This window comes from Caloenas nicobarica, chromosome 25 (genome assembly GCF_036013445.1).
Source record: "Caloenas nicobarica isolate bCalNic1 chromosome 25, bCalNic1.hap1, whole genome shotgun sequence".
Classification (NCBI taxonomy): Eukaryota; Metazoa; Chordata; class Aves; order Columbiformes; family Columbidae; genus Caloenas; species Caloenas nicobarica.
In genome coordinates, this window is record NC_088269.1 from 1,520,681 (window position 1) to 1,536,162 (window position 15,482).

The 15,482-nt window shown below is 50.9% G+C and overlaps 1 protein-coding gene across 1 annotated transcript; it reads left to right on the forward strand.

Annotated features, from left to right (window-relative positions):
* Positions 1-389: 389 nt before the first annotated feature.
* LOC135998456 (uncharacterized) lies at positions 390-14,623 on the forward strand. Its single transcript, XM_065651635.1, is given in 14 exon segments — positions 390-459; positions 1,509-1,616; positions 1,847-1,909; positions 4,493-4,567; positions 6,340-6,478; positions 7,832-7,889; positions 9,449-9,525; positions 13,210-13,301; positions 13,304-13,402; positions 13,489-13,549; positions 13,551-13,687; positions 13,935-14,036; positions 14,223-14,344; positions 14,543-14,623. Coding segments are annotated over 14 exon segments (1,284 nt in total).
* The last annotated feature ends 859 nt before the right edge of the window (positions 14,624-15,482 follow it).

Here is a 15,482-nt window from a genome sequence, read left to right on the forward strand (position 1 = left end):
TTTGGCCATCCAGCCCTTGAGGGGTGTTACACACGGCCTGCAAACAGTATTTGGAGAGCTGCCAGGTGCCAGAAAGCAGGTCACCCCGGCCCCTCTGCAGCTTTGGAAACCTCCACCCACGTCTGGGGCCCACGTCATTAACTGACACCCCCTCCAGTCACCACAGGTCTCTGAGAAAGAAGCAGATAAGAAGATCTAACGGAATGTGCTTGATTCCAGATGTGCCTGTAGCCAATGGACTTGCGACTCCACAGCCGGCTCTCATCCAGAAGCATCGCGGCGATCCCTCAGGTCTGTTGCTTGAACGCGTGAGCATTTAGGGTTTAATATTCTGAAGACGTCCATTGAAATATTTCCTGGGAGCTTCTCTGTTGTGTCTGTCTGCAGACATGGCGGCACGCAATGGATATCCAGGGTACCAGCTGGCTTCCAGGGCTGACACTCGGGGCAGTCTCATGGGTACGTCATGGCTTTTCGCTTCCTTTGGGAGCTGCCAGCTCAAAGCTATTCAGTGATGACGGTATCACAGTGTGTGATGGAAACTTCTCGTGGCTGTTCAGTTGCAGGTGTGAGCACAGGGAGGGCTTTTCCAGCTCCTCCGGTGGGTCCCGTGCTGCAGCTCACCGGGCATGGCAAGGGTGAGTGCTCAGGCTTGGCTGAGTTCACGGGCTAAGCACTCGTTTTCAGTATTTTATTTCTCAGGAATTTAACTTTCTACTTTTCATTAAGGTCATCAAAGAGCAAAGCCTAAGGCAGAAAGACGGAAAACTTCCCAGCATCCATCAGTCCTGAACCAAGTCCTCAAGGAACTGGACAAAGTGCAGCATGGTGGGTATATATCACTCTAGAGCAGAAGACTTGGGAAGTGGAGGTTTAGACACATGTGCTTCTTAGAAGGGTGCCTTCCCCAACTGAACTGACACCCTCAAATGCCCAGGCTTTGTTTCTGAGTGTTATCAATGTATTTTGAGAAATACTGCCTCCTGAAGACATTGGTTCTTGAAGAGGTTACTTCTAATTAAACTGAATCAGTTTCTTTTTAAAGACCTGGGCCACGAGACTGTGCAGAACGAGCCGTTCTGTGGTGTGTATCACAATGTCTGATGGACACTTCTCGTGGCTGATCAGTTGCAGGTGTGAGCACAGGGAGGGCTTTTCCAGCTCCTCGGGTGGGTCCCGCGCCGCAGCTCACCTGGCATGGCAAGGGTGAGTGCTCAGGCTTGGCTGAGTTCACGGGCTAAGCACTCGTGTTCCGTATTTTATTTCTCAGGAATTTAACTTTATATTTTCAATTAAGGTCCTCAAAGAACAAAGCCTAAGGCAGAAAGACTAAAATCTGCCCGGCGTCCATCGGTCCTGACCCAAGTCCTGAAGGAACTGGACAAAGTAGAGCATGGTGGGTATATATCGCTCTATAGCAGAAGACTTGGGAAGTGGAGGTTTAGATACTGGATATTGGTTCTTGAAGAGGTTACTTCTAATTAAACTGATTCTGTTTCTTTCTAAAGACCTGGGCCATGAGACTGTGGAGACCGGGGCGTTTCAGAAAGGAGGCGGTCAGGTAGTGCCGATCTACGATGAAGGCATGTTGGCAATGAAGTCAGGAGGCATGCCAGGTAATTGCTGTCCTCTGGTCATCCAGTGTCATAAACCAAAATCCCTGTGTCTGCAGGCTCTTCAGCAGCCAAACTCTTGTGGTGAGTCCCCCCAGGCACAAGGGAGGGGATCCCTCCTGTGCACTGAGGTCCAAAGGGATGAGCTGAGAGATGGAGCACGGCACAGGGGGAACCTGCCCCGTTCTCCTGCATCCTCTGCTGAGGCTTTACCTTTCTCTGATTCTTGGCAGAGCTGTCCAACCCTGGGGAAGCCCGCCAGGTGGGGATCAAAGACCTTCTTGACAAGATTCGAGGTACGGAGCGGCCTTGCAGGGGCCAGAAGTGGGAGACAAGTCCTGAAGGCTGGGGGCGTGCAAGCTGTGCCCGTGCTGGAGCAAAGGCAAAGGGGGGAGTGAGGTTCAGGTGTCTCCCCATGGGCCGGACTGTGTCCTCCTGGGGTGTGGGTCCCCCGGGGAGGGAGAGCTGGGGGTGGCATTCCCTGACACAGGGGCCGTTTGTGTCTGTCTCGCTCCAAGGGACAGTTGGCCAAACAGCTGTCAGACCTCGTGTGAGATCACCCGTAGTGTGCACGAAACACTAAGGTACAGAATTGTTCCTCCAGGTGGGAGCGTCGAGAATAGAAAAAATACTACGGATCCTGCGACCTGCAGGAAGTACTGCATAGAAACTGCCGTGGCGAGCTTGGGCTCCATCCTGTTTGGGCTGGGGCTGTTTTGTGCATGCTGGCTGTGCTGGAGGAGGAGACAAAAGTGAGTTGTTGCGTGGGGGGTGTTGTCAAACTCCTGTATCAGATGGCGGCCATGAGCCATGAAGCAAAAATCACCCTGTTGGGTGCTGCTGTAAAGCCCAGATGTTCACCTCGGCCAGGGTGTCCCTGCAGCTCCCACTGCAGCTTTCCCGTGCAGCCGGGTGCCCGCACCCCACAGGGCGCCCAGCGCTGCCCCGCGGCCTCGCACCCGCCCAGCGCTGCCCCGCAGCCTCGCACCCGCCCGGCACCGCGGCCACGGCGGGGCCTCAGCAGCCTCTTCTCTCCGCAGGCGCCGCCAGGCCGAGGCCAAGGCAGCTGGGACCACGGCACAGAAATAAACACAGTTCAGCAGCACACTTGTCTGGGAACTCACCCGTTCTGCGCCAAACTTCATGTCAGGGCACACAGGGAGGTGGATGCCCGTGGTGCCAGCGGGCAGGGAGCTGGGCAGGGGACCCTCCGCCGGGCTGGGGGGACACGGCTTCCCTGGTGGGACCAGCCTGCGGAGCTGGGCCAGGAGGGAGAGCTGCAGAGAGAGGGAACCTTGGAGGCTTCTCACTAAATGACTTGGACTTCATGTCCATCAATTCCCATTTTTACCATCACATCACACATTATGATGCTTAGTGCATCTCCCAGCTTTTTGATTCCAGTAGAAGCTTAAATTAACCGCGTGTCCTACAGTAACCATTAAAGCTGGACAGAAGACAGGAATCTACTGCTGAACCGTGCTGCCGAACCGTGTGCTGCCATTTCTTTCTATGAGCTGCGATTTCCTTCTGTCAGTCATTGCAATGTATGGAGCAAGAGACCTGAGAAATTGCCTTTCTTAGATTCCACATTAATAGATACGTATGTGTGTGAAAAATGGAAATTAGACTCATGAAGGAAGTCCACATTAGTTATGTTTGCATCACAGGCCATGCTAATTTCTGCAAGCCTCGAGGGAACAACTTCAGTGCTTTATTCAGCTTTGTTCACTAACTGAAACGTTTTCATTGAAATAAACCTTTTCACCAAAACAAAGTAGTTTCCTGGCAGTCTGCTGATGTTGTTAATCTTTCAATAGTATTCAGTTTCATTGAAACAAAGATGCTTTGCTACCTTTACTTCAAAGTATATAATTTCTGGGAGACTTCCATATTAATTTGCTGCTATTTACTACTATATTTTATGATTTTGTTTTGAGATGTGTCCAATGCCATGTGTCAGAGTGCTGTAATACTGGTCCCACAGGAAAGTGGCACTTTTTGTATCCACGTAGTGGGTGATTAAATACAATCCATTTCAAAATAAGGATCAAAATAAGTTCCTGAGCATTGAATTGTCTGTCAGAAGGAAGTTCCGTATTCCAGCCAACAGCACTAACCAATGAAGCAAAGTGTTTGCTTCTTCCAGACCACGGGAATTTAATTGGCATATCGCATTCTGGCAGGTTTCTTGCTCTGATGGGGCTCTCGTTACTTTTCACAATGATCATAATTATTCAGATTTAAATTGATTCAGGTTCAGACTGATGAGGAAGAGAAGGGGACTCCAAAAGAGGTTGCTGAGCAGAGACATGACAGCAAAGGCTCTGCTGAACCTGAAGAGACGCCAATACCGGGACTCTCAAACTCTCCGTGTCTGGACATAGATATATAGATACTCTCAACAGTGCAGAAAATGGGAGCTGCTCACCTTACAAAAAAGATCCTGCTCAACAAGGAGGAGACCTGAGCTTTATCACTAAACACAACTCCTGTGATCTACAACCATCACTTCAGTAACTCGGGCTTCCTGGAAAATACAGCTCTTCACCTTCCCTCGTTTAATTCAAATTGTCATTTCCATTCCAAAGGCCACCCATTAGCATTCCAAAGTCACAGGGCTTTCTCCTCAGCTCTGCTTTTCTCACATTCAGGATGCTGAGACAACCTGATCTCTGAGGGATTTTTTGGTTTTTAAACAGAAAAAGAGATATTCTCATTCGAGACACCAACGAGAGGTCTAGCAAGAGTCTTTTGCGAAAAAAATACTTCAGCTGCTGTAAACTAATCAAGCTGGAACTCCATAAAGGTGTGGGGCCCTCGCCGCCGCCTCAGCCGCCTCTTCCCGCCGTTTTTCCCGCCCGTTTTTCTCCCCTCAGGGCCCGGCGGCCCCTCAGCGTCTCCCGCCGCCGCCTCTGCCCCTGCCCTGCGCCCGCTTGCGGGACTGCGCAAAAGTGAGTTTGGACAGGAAAACCCTCTCTTTTAAAATAATGTGCTGGTGACAAGTAATTCTGCAGTCTTTACAGAGAGTCCCTGCCACAGGCTTAGTTTGCACACAAAAGAAAATTGAGCAACGTGACACGAAAGTGAAGTATTCATGAACCTCCCTCACTGAACAAGCACCGATTTCAATAAGAATCTACATCACAGAAAACAAGCTGAGGTAAGGTGAAAAAAATTATTCTTGCCACCTAAAGTAACAGACCCCCACAGGGTTGAATTGCCTATTTATTGTAAGCAGTGGTTTTATAAAGCTTTGGGGAGAGAACTGACGGTCCTGCTCAGACTCTTGCTGACTCCAGCCCTCGCTCAATACGTGAGTACAGGGACCAGCTCACACACACCTTGCTGCTGTTTCTGTCCCACCCCTTGGGCACAGAGAAATCTGAAACTTCTTTCATGCATAAACCTCTAAAACCTCCAGATGACCATTTGTCATTTTGACAATATTCTGGTCACTCTAGGCGCTTATGGTGAACCCACATTTCTTCTGTTAAAAGAGCAATTTTCTAAAGCTTTGGGGAGAGAACTGACTAACTTGAAAGACTAAAAGTCTTGTTTAATTTTGTGTTCTAGTTTCAGAACCAGCAAGTCACCAGGGAAATCAGGGTTAATGGCAGCATCCAAATCCTGAGCATCAAAAGGGAAGTGCACGTGGCCGGCAAAGGAGCGAATTTGGGACATGGAAAACCATTTGGAACTTCAACACGGTGAGCGGCAAGGAGCAAGCGTGTTCAGAAAATGTACAGCGAGACTAGCTCTGCTAAAGCTGACCAAAATACAGGACTTGTTTCTTTAGTCTTAACATTTTGAGTCCAAGTTTGAGGAAAAAAACCTCTGCATTTATTACTATTTGAATGCAATTTTTAATTCCAATCTTAAGTATTGAAAAACTGAATTCCTAGTTCTCAATAACTTTATTTTCCAGGGCTTTGTTGCAGCTGAACTGATGTCTGACAGAATTTGCCTCGTTTCCACAACGAACAGAAACCTGATGCCCAGCTTTGATGTACTTCCCTCAGTGGTTCAGGGCTTCTGGGTGAGATCAAAAAGGGTGCTTGCAGTGGAGGGTTTTAATGAATCACAGAATCACAGAATGTTAGGGATTGGAAGGGACCTCCAAAGATCATCTAGTCCAATCCCCCTGCCAGAGCAGGAACACCTAGGTGAGGTTACACAGGAAGGCGTCCAGGCGGGTTTTGAATGTCTCCAGAGAAGGAGAATCCACAACCTCCCTGGGCAACCTGTTCCAGTGTTCCGTCACCCTCACTGAGAAGAAGTTTCTTCTCAAATTTAAGTGGAACCTCTTGTGTTCCAGCTTGAACCCATTACCCATTGTCTTACTGTTGGTTGTCAGCAAGAAGAGCCTGGCTCCATCCTCGTGACACCCACCCTTTATATATTTATAAATAATGGGTTTGTGTCATTGTAGATAACCCTTGGATAAAACCCCACCCTAATTTTAAAGGTTTAGGTTTGCAGCTTGCTCTCTTTAGCCTCCCTGCACCTGGACTCCCTCAGAAACATCCGCCACAGGAGCTGAATTCAGCGCTTGCCAAGGGCCCCAGAGTCACCCAGGGGATGAAAAGCCCGCACTAAATACACCCAAAACACCAAATACACCACAAACACCAAACACCGAGTCATCATCCAGACACAGAAACATGCACAGCATTCAATGGACCAAGGCACTGATCTTGCTGCATTCTGTTCTTTGGTGTTTCAGGTCTGAAGTGTCAAGGACGACCGACACAGGTGATCACATTCGTCCTCGGCCAGACAGTTGTCCCTGACCTCAGGATTTACGGACCTGACATCTTCAACGTGTGCAGAGTCCACATCCGTAGTGGCTTCTCCAGTTGCCGGTGAGTACAAGCACATGACTTCTCTCTGTAACGAACTGATATAAACTGGAACCTTACTGCAGGCTGATTGTCTGCAAACCCTGTATGACAAAGGTGCTCTACGGATCAGGTGCAGGCTGTTGCATTTGGACACAGCACCATTTCCACCCCCTCGCTGCTTGCTTTGCTTTCGTCATTGCTTTGGTACTTGAGATGGCTCAATTTGATTAAAACACGAGTGCGATGTGCCTGGTATTAAGGGCTGCCAAAGAGCACACAGATCATTTAACACCTTATCTCCTGGTGCTTGCTTTTCTTCACAGAATCACAGAATCACAGAATCACAGAATGTTAGGGATTGGAAGGGACCTCCAAAGATCATCTAGTCCAATCCCCCTGCCAGAGCAGGAACACCCAGATGAGGTTACACAGGAAGGCGTCCAGGCAGGTTTTGAATGTCTGCAGAGAAGGAGACTCCACAACCTCCCCGGGCAGCCTGTTCCAGTTTCCCATCACCCTTACCGAGAAGAGGTTTCTTGTCAAATTTAAGTGGAACCTCTTGTGTTCCAGCTTGAACCCATTACCCCTTGTCTTACTGTTGGTTGTCACCGAGAAGAGCCTGGCTCCATCCTCGTGACACCCACCCTTTATGTATTTATAAACATTAACGAGGTCACCCCTCAGTCTTCTCTTCTCCAAGCTAAAGAGCCCCAGCTCCCTCAGCCTTTCCTCATAAGGGAGATGCTCCACTCCCTTCAGCATCTTCGTGGCCCTGCGCTGGACTCTCTCCAGCAGTTCCCTGTCCTTCTGGAACTGCGGGGCCCAGAACTGGACACAATATTCCAGATGAGGTCTCACCAGGGCAGAGTAGAGGGGAAGGAGAACCTCTCTCGACCTACTAACCACCCCCCTTCTAATCCACCCCAGGATGCCATTGGCCTTCTTGGCCACAAGGGCACAGTGCTGGCTCATGGTCATCCTGCTGTCCACCAGGACCCCCAGGTCCCCTTCCCCTACACTGCTCTCTAATAGGTCATTCCCCAACCTATACTGGAACTTGGGGTTGTTCCTGCCCAGATATAAGACTCTACATTTTCCCTTGTTATATTTCATTAAATTTTTCCCTGCCCAACTCTCCAGCCTGTCCAGATCTCGCTGGATGGCAGCACAGCCTTTTGGCATGTCAACCACTCCTCCCAGCTTGGTGCCATCAGCAAACTTGCTGATAGTACACGCAATTCCCTCATCCAAGTCGTTGATGAATATATTGAATAATCCTGGTCCCAGAAATGACCCTTGAGGGACTCCACTAGACACAGGCCTCCAACCAGACTCCGCCCCATTGACCACGATTCTCTGGCTTCTTTCCTTCAGCCAGTTTGCGGTCCACCTCACTACCCGATTTTCCGGTCCATACTTCCTCAGTTTAGCCGTGAGGATGCTGTGGGAGACGGTGTCAAATGCTTTACTGATGTCGAGGCAGACCACATCCACCGCTCTGCCATCATCAATCCACCTTGTTACGTCTTCATAAAAGGCTATGAGGTTGGTCAAGCACGACTTGCCCTTGGTGAAGCCATGTTGACTGCCCCTGATGACCCTCTTATCCTTGATATGTCTTAAGATGGCACCAAGGATGAGGTGTTCCGTCACTTTCCCAGGGATGGAGGTGAGGCTGACTGGTCTATAGTTGCCCGGGTCCTCCTTCTTGCCCTTTTTGAAGACCGGAGTGACATTTGCTTTCCTCCGGTCCTCAGAGGGCACCTCTCCCGTTTCCCAAGACTTGGCAAAGATGATGGAGAGTGGTCCAGCAATGACTTCAGCCAGCTCCCTCAGCACCCGCGGGTGCATCCCATCTGGATCCATGGATTTACGGACGCCCAGATTGCTTAATTGCTCCCTAACTCAGTCCTCATCAACCAAGGCAAACTCCTCCATTGCCCTGCCTTCCTCTGGAGCCTCAGGGGTACGGGGCTCCTCAGGACAGCCTCCGGCAGAGTAGACAGAGACAAAGAAGGCATTCAGTAACTCTGCCTTCTCTGTGTCTTCTGTCACCAGGGCACCCACTCCACTCATCAGTGGGCCTACATCGCCTCTGCTGTTAGTTTTATCTGCCATGGTTTTGAAGAAGCTCTTTCTGTTGTCCTTGACCCCTCTTGCCGGATTTAACTCTAAGGAGGCCTTAGCTTTCCTAGTTGCCTCCCTACATCCTTTAACAACAGCCTTATATTCTTCCCAAGTGGCCAGCCCCTCCTTCCATGATTTGTAAACTCTCCTCTTCCACTTGAGCTTACCCAGCAGTTCCCTGTTTAACCACGCAGGTCTCCTGGCTCCCTTCCTTGACTTCCTACGTGCCGGGATGCTCTGATCTTGAGCTTCGTAGAAGCAGTCCCTGAATGTTAACGAACTGTCTTGGGCCCCTTTACCTTCAAGCAGCCTGGCCCACGGGATTTCCCCCAGCAATTGTTTGAAAAGGCCAAAGTTGGCCCTGTTGAAGTCCAGGGTTGCAATTCTGCTTGCTGTTCTGCTCCCGCCACACGAGATCCTCAACTCCACCATTTCATGGTCACTGCAACCAAGGCAGCCCTCCACCTTTACTGCTTCAACCAGACCCTCCTTGTAAGTGAGGACGAAATCCAGCAGCGCACCTCTCCTAGTCGGCTCCTCCACCATTTGCATCAGAAAGTTATCATCAATGCACTGGAGGAACCTCCTAGACGGTGGCTGGCTGGCTGAGTAGTCCTTCCAGCAAACATCAGGGGAGTTAAAATCCCCCATAACAACCAGAGCCTGTGACTGTGAGGCCGCTCTCAGCTGCCCGTAGAAGGCCTCATCAAGTTCCTCACTCTGATCTGCTGGCCTGTAATAGATACCCACAACAGTATCAGCCCTGCCGGCCTGCCCCTTAATTCTCACCCACAGGCTCTCAACTCGCTCCTCAACTGCACCTGGACAGTACTCTATACATTGTAGTTGCTCTCTCACGTAAAGAGCAACTCCACCACCACGCTTCGCTGGCCTGTCTTTCCTGAAAAGGACATCGCCATCATTGACCACATTCCAGTCATGTGAGCTGGCCCACCATGTCTCTGTAATTGCCACCAGATCGGAATCTCCTGACTGAACGCAGGTTTCTGACTCCTCCTGCTTATTCCCCATGCTGCGCGCATTGGTGTACAGGCACTTCAGGGAGCGAGCCAAGCACTCTGATTTCACCCTAGGGATGTGGGGGGCCTCCTGGTCTTTACTGATTCCAGCATGCTCCCCCACTGATGCACTCCCAGCTACAACCGCATCCCCCTTCAAATCTAGTTTAAAGCCCTCCAAATGAGCCCTGCTAATTTCTGTCCCAGCATCCTTTTACCCCTGTGGGATAAACCTTTCCCACGTATCACCATCCGGACTGGTGTCTTATAAAACCAGCCGTTATCAAAGAATCCAAAGCCCTGCCTGTAGCACCAGTCTCGAAGTCAATCATTTACGGACTTAATTTTTCTATTCCATCCCACATCATCACCTGAAAATGGAAAGAGGGAAGAGAAGATAACTTGAGCCCCACACTCTTGCACCGTTCGTCCCAAGGCCTTGAAATCTTTCTTCATTTCCCTCAGACTACGGGATGCAGCTTCCTCCCCATCTGTCTCAAGATCAGTAGTGGGTAGCAGTCCGTTGGGTGCACCAGGTTGGGAAGTGCCCTGGTGATGTCCCTGATCCGGGCACCAGGTAGGCTACAAACTTCCTGATGATGAGGGTCAACTCTGCATATCAGGCCCTCTGTCCCTCTCAGAAGGGAATTGCCTACTACGATCACCCTTCTTTCTTTTTTATCGGATGCAGTCTTGAGGTGTGGAGTCAATCGCTTCTTCCTATGTGACCTTGTAGGGGGCCCTTGCACCACATCCCCACCTACATCTTCTTCAATATCCAGGCCCTCAAACTTATTACGCAGGGGCACCTGGGGAAGCAAAGCAGGTAGAGAGGGGGGTTGCCCGTGACGCCTAACTGGAACTTGCTTCCAACCCTCCTCAGCTTTTGGGTCCCCTACCTCTGCCCGACAGCGACAGGGCAGGGACTGTCTCGGGGCTTCCCCCTCTGCCCGACAGGGCAGGGGGTCCATCACCTTTTGGGGGGTTCCCCCTTGGGGCCTTTCTGCCTGTCACACCAGGGAGTTACTCCACCAGTCGATCTCCTTTTCACACCGCCTTTCTTGTTTGTAAAGAACTCCAATCCATCTACAATGAAGCAGCCTGCACTAGACTTAATGCCCTGAATCTTGTGCAGCTGAACTACTGCTGTGCCAAAATCAAGGTCTGAAAATCTCACCTTTCTGGAACCACGTGCGGATGCCCGATCGCGCCTGCACAAAGCCAACCCTCATGCTGTTCTTCCCTGGCATCTCCTCTGCCAAGAGTTCCCTTCCTGATGATTCTAATGCAGAAACAGGTCAATCGTTGACCACAGCTTTCAACAAAGCGCCTTAGCATGGATTGAATCTGGCTACTTTCTCATTACTGTACCCTTCATTATCTACGAGCACATCCAGAAACATAGTTTGATTGTATCTACCCTTTTGAGCCCTTCAAATGCTCTTTCAAAAGCCTGATCTTGACACAGGGTGCAGCCATAGAGGAGAGCGAGTGTCAGTGTGTGGTCCAGGGAAAGATGCCTCAAATTCAAAATCTTGTTTCACGTGCACGAGAGGTCGAAGAAAAGCAGGACATCGCAATGAATTTGCCTTGTTTTTAGGGAAGAGGTGTCTTAATTTGTAGGATTTACAGATTTGTTCTGTTCCTAGAGTCCTATATTTGCTCTAATGAAAATGGCAGGATGCCCTGGGTTACCCTGTGGATACAAATCTCTCTCTCAGAACACCAGCCATGCAAGGTCCCGCAGTTTCTGTTCCCCTCTCACCCATCCCCAGAGGTTTATTCTGCAGCAGTTGGAGAGGAGACAGAGTTCACTTCGGCCCATCTCAGGCCAAAGCAGCTGCATTCCCTGCATTAGCACACACCAGTCCCTGCAGAGGAGACAGACAGCAGTTTGTTGCTGCCCATCTCTTTCCTTTTGCTGTTACACAAGTTCTTGGGATCCCCTTACACACCATCAGCTCTCCTTCTACTCAGGCTGAGGCTAAATATGACAGAAAAGGCAAGAATCAAAGCTGAGGAGGGATTTTCACTTTATTGATAGTCATTAGATACTATCCTAACAGAATCTTTCAGCTCTCATCATGCCCTGCTCTGGTTTGGTATTGGCATTTCCCTATTTAACTCCCTTTCCAGCAGAGACTGGAAAGAAATATTTTAGCACTAGTATGTGTGTTTTAATGCCAAATGTACATGAGTGAAAGAAAAGGAAACGTCAGATACTTACACACCAAAGAAACTTCTCACAGCAACAAAAATACACCCATGATGCCGATGGGATTTCTTTTTAAATCCTGTAGGATTATGTGAAATGCAGTCAGTAAAGTTGCGCCTTTCACTCTGTGCAGCTCTGCTCCCTCCTGCTGGCCACATGTGCATGTACTTGTGCCTTACACCAGGGAAACCCAACTGCAGGAGATCCGAATATTCATTTAACCAAACAGCACTTCATCAGAGCTGCTTGCAGGTTCCCTGCTCAAAGTTAGGCGCATGTTTTGAGGTAATCACTGTTACAGAACAGACTGCGAAGGAAGACAGAGTTTGCATCTTGGGAGTCACAGGGGACTGAGAATCCCGACACCTGTGCTGAGGGTTGGACTTGGCCATTAGAGCAAGATTATTCCTGTGGTAATCGGAGGGTATGAGGAAATAATGAATTGGGGAGGATAGGGTACTTTTTATAGCTGTCACAGCTTTTGTAATACAGTGGTTGTGGGTCCTTGACATGGACAACTGTAGAAGTGGTGGCTGAGGTTGTATAGTGGAAATGCTTTTCTTCTGCTTTTTAACCCAAATGGCCATCCAACAGTCATAGAATAATGAATCTGGAAATATTAGTTTGCCTCAGCAGGCAGAGCCTCTGCTACCCAGCGGTGCTGTGTGACCGCTGTGTCACTTGTCACCTCTGTCACTGAGCTCAAGGGCAGTGTAAAACCCAGGTGCTTTGGAAAGCTCCCCCAGTCTCTGCTGATGTGCAAAATCTGTCTCATGTGCACCCTCAAAATACACATGGAGACAGGACGAGCAGATCTCAGAAACATCTGACCCGGCAGGCCGGACGTCCCGAGTCCCGCATCACCAGCTGATGCAATCGCAAAGCCTCCCAAAGTCACCAAGCATTTCCAGGATGATCCCCGGCTGTCCCCAGGGTGCCCTGGCTGCTGCCACCTCAACCTCTCTTGCCACATCTCTGGCTGCCCTCACTGCTCGCCACCCTCTGTGCCGCAGAGACGAGGCAGACGCAGACATTGCCGTCCTCATCCCTTTCGACTGCCGCGGCTGAGACAGGTGAAGTCCTGAGACTGCTTCTTCCCTGCCATAGTTAGCAGCAGCCATGAGCTCCATTGTGCACGTTGGGATTTGCATCCCCAGGCCTTGAACAAATCCAGTGGGGGGGAATCCACAACTGCTCTGGGCAAGGGGTCTTGACACCCTCATTGCAAAATCTCTTCTCAAGAGTTTTGGTGTTCTCTGATGAGACAGGACTTGCATGGTACAGGACCAAGATGTCACCAATGGGTGACTGAGATCGTTTAAAGAACCACTGTCAAAGGTATTAGCAAAAGTGGGTTTAATATGATGTCGGAAAAGTGCGATTTAACAAAGTTCCATTGCAAGGTTCACTATTACTGTACAGCACAATCATTTGAACAGTGATTCAGAACTACTAAGGCACAAAGCAAAGTACCAAGACACGATTCTGCTTTCCTGGGGACTTGGAGACCTCACCGCCCACGGGGCCCCATCACAGCCCAGTTCACCAGCCCTGGACCCAAATACTCGGTCCAGGGCCCAACGGGTAAGACAAGGATCAGAGTGGTGTGTGGCACGTTGAGCACACCCGTGGTAAAATCAGCTACAAACCCACTTCCCTTCTCTTCCTAGGTTACATCAACCACAACCCCACCAAAGTCAAAGCCCCCGTGTACACAGGCAGAGGGGCAAGATCCTGCGGAAGGCGGCTGCTCCCCAGGCCCTCGCTATTATGTGGAGCCCTCCATGACCAGGACTGGGAAGTACGTGGCTCCAGCCTACGCCGTCGCTGGACTTCCCAGGATAAAGACGGACATCACACCTGGACCAAGTGAGTAACATTCCTCCAGTTGATTGTTCAGACAAGGCAAATACATTTTCACGTTTCCCTGCTACACTGGTACAAAAGATAGATGGGTACAAAAGGCTCAGCTCACCCTTTCAATGAGCTGTCATTGTTTTCTGGCAGCTGGCACTTCTGCAGCTGTTAGGGAGAGCAGCTCCTGGTGAAATTGCCTCCTTGGCTTGAGAAAAATGCCAGAACTTCACCACTTTTGTGCTGTCGTCCTCTACCCTAGGCGATTACAGCCCGGAGAAGTCCAACCGGCACGTCTTTAAGTGCCCGCCTGAGCTGTCCATGGGCTTCCGAAACAGGGGCGTGAAAACCGACCTCGATCCAGGTAAGTGACCGCGGGGAGATGGAAACCCTTGCAGCTGGGGTGGCCTCTAGTGACAATCTGCTGCTCAGCTTTTCAACCAGAGTGAGTTGGGAAAGGGGGCAGACATCCTTCCTGCTGCGCTGAGCAGCCTTTGTGGGGTGCCTGTCTCTGCCCCAGAGGTTTCTTCCCTTCCCGTCCCTCTTGCAGGTCCCGGCACCTACACCTTGCCCAGGGTGCTGGGCCCCAACACGGCGCACACGTCTGCCAGCCCGTGCTACTCCATGAAGAGCAGGAGTCAGTGGGATCGTTATGATGCCGATCTCGCCAAGGTGAGAGCCACATCCAAGGGCCGCAGACACACACAAAGACAAAAATCAATGCCCACGCCTCCACCAACTTGCAAGAGAAGGGCTGTGGGGTTCCCAAATCCTTTGCCCAGCTTGCTGAACTGGTGCATGCCGTGCTGGCAAGGCGTAAGAACAAACACCGGCCATTTCCACCCAGCAGCTCCGCTGACTGTCTTACAGACCCCAGGGCCAGCGGCGCTCCCGAAGATTGAGCTGGACATTTTCAACACCAGAGCTCCCGGGTACTCCGGGAAAGACTAAAAGTGTTGTTTAATTTTGTGTTCTAGTTTCAGAACCAGCAAGTCGGCAATGTGAGCTCGCAGCTCAGAAGGCCCATGGTATCCTGGGCTGCACCTTGGGCTGTGAGGTCACAGAGCCGCGTTGTGTCACACCCTGGTGTGGAGTGCTGTGCACGGACACCGCTCCGGCAGTGCTGGCAGCGGCGGCAGCGGCGGCAGCAGCATTTGCAGCGGCAGCAGCATTTGCAGCAGCAGCAGCAGCGGAAGCGCCAGCATTTCCAGCAGCAGCAGCATTTGCAGCGGCAGCAGCATTTGCAGCAGCAGCAGCGGAAGCGCAAGCATTTGCAGCAGCGGCGGCTGTGGCCAAAGCAGCAGCAGCAGTAGCATTGGCAGTAGCAGCATTTGCTGCAGCAGCGGCAGTGGTCACAGCAGCAGCAGCGGCACTTGTGGCACAGCCAGTGGCAGTGCCACGATGCAGGCGTGGGGGCCCATAACCCCCTCGCTCCTCTTTATCCTCCTCCTCGTGGCCCTGCAAGCCCAGGGGGTAGGGGCTGCGCCATGCGGACAACGGGGAGCCGGTAGGCGGGCAGGCGGGGACCAGCACTCAGCCCAGAGATCTCCCAGTAAGAAATCCCTGAGGATCCGTGTGTTTGGCCATCCAGCCCTTGACGGGTGTTACACACGGCCTGCAAACAGTATTTGGAGAGCTGCCAGGTGCCAGAAAGCAGGTCACCCCGGCCCCTCTGCAGCTTTGGAAACCTCCACCCACGTCTGGGGCCCACGTCATTAACTGACACCCCCTCCAGTCACTGCAGGTCTCTGAGAAAGAAGCAGATAAGAAGATCTAACGGAATGTGCTTGATTCCAGATGTGCCTGTAGC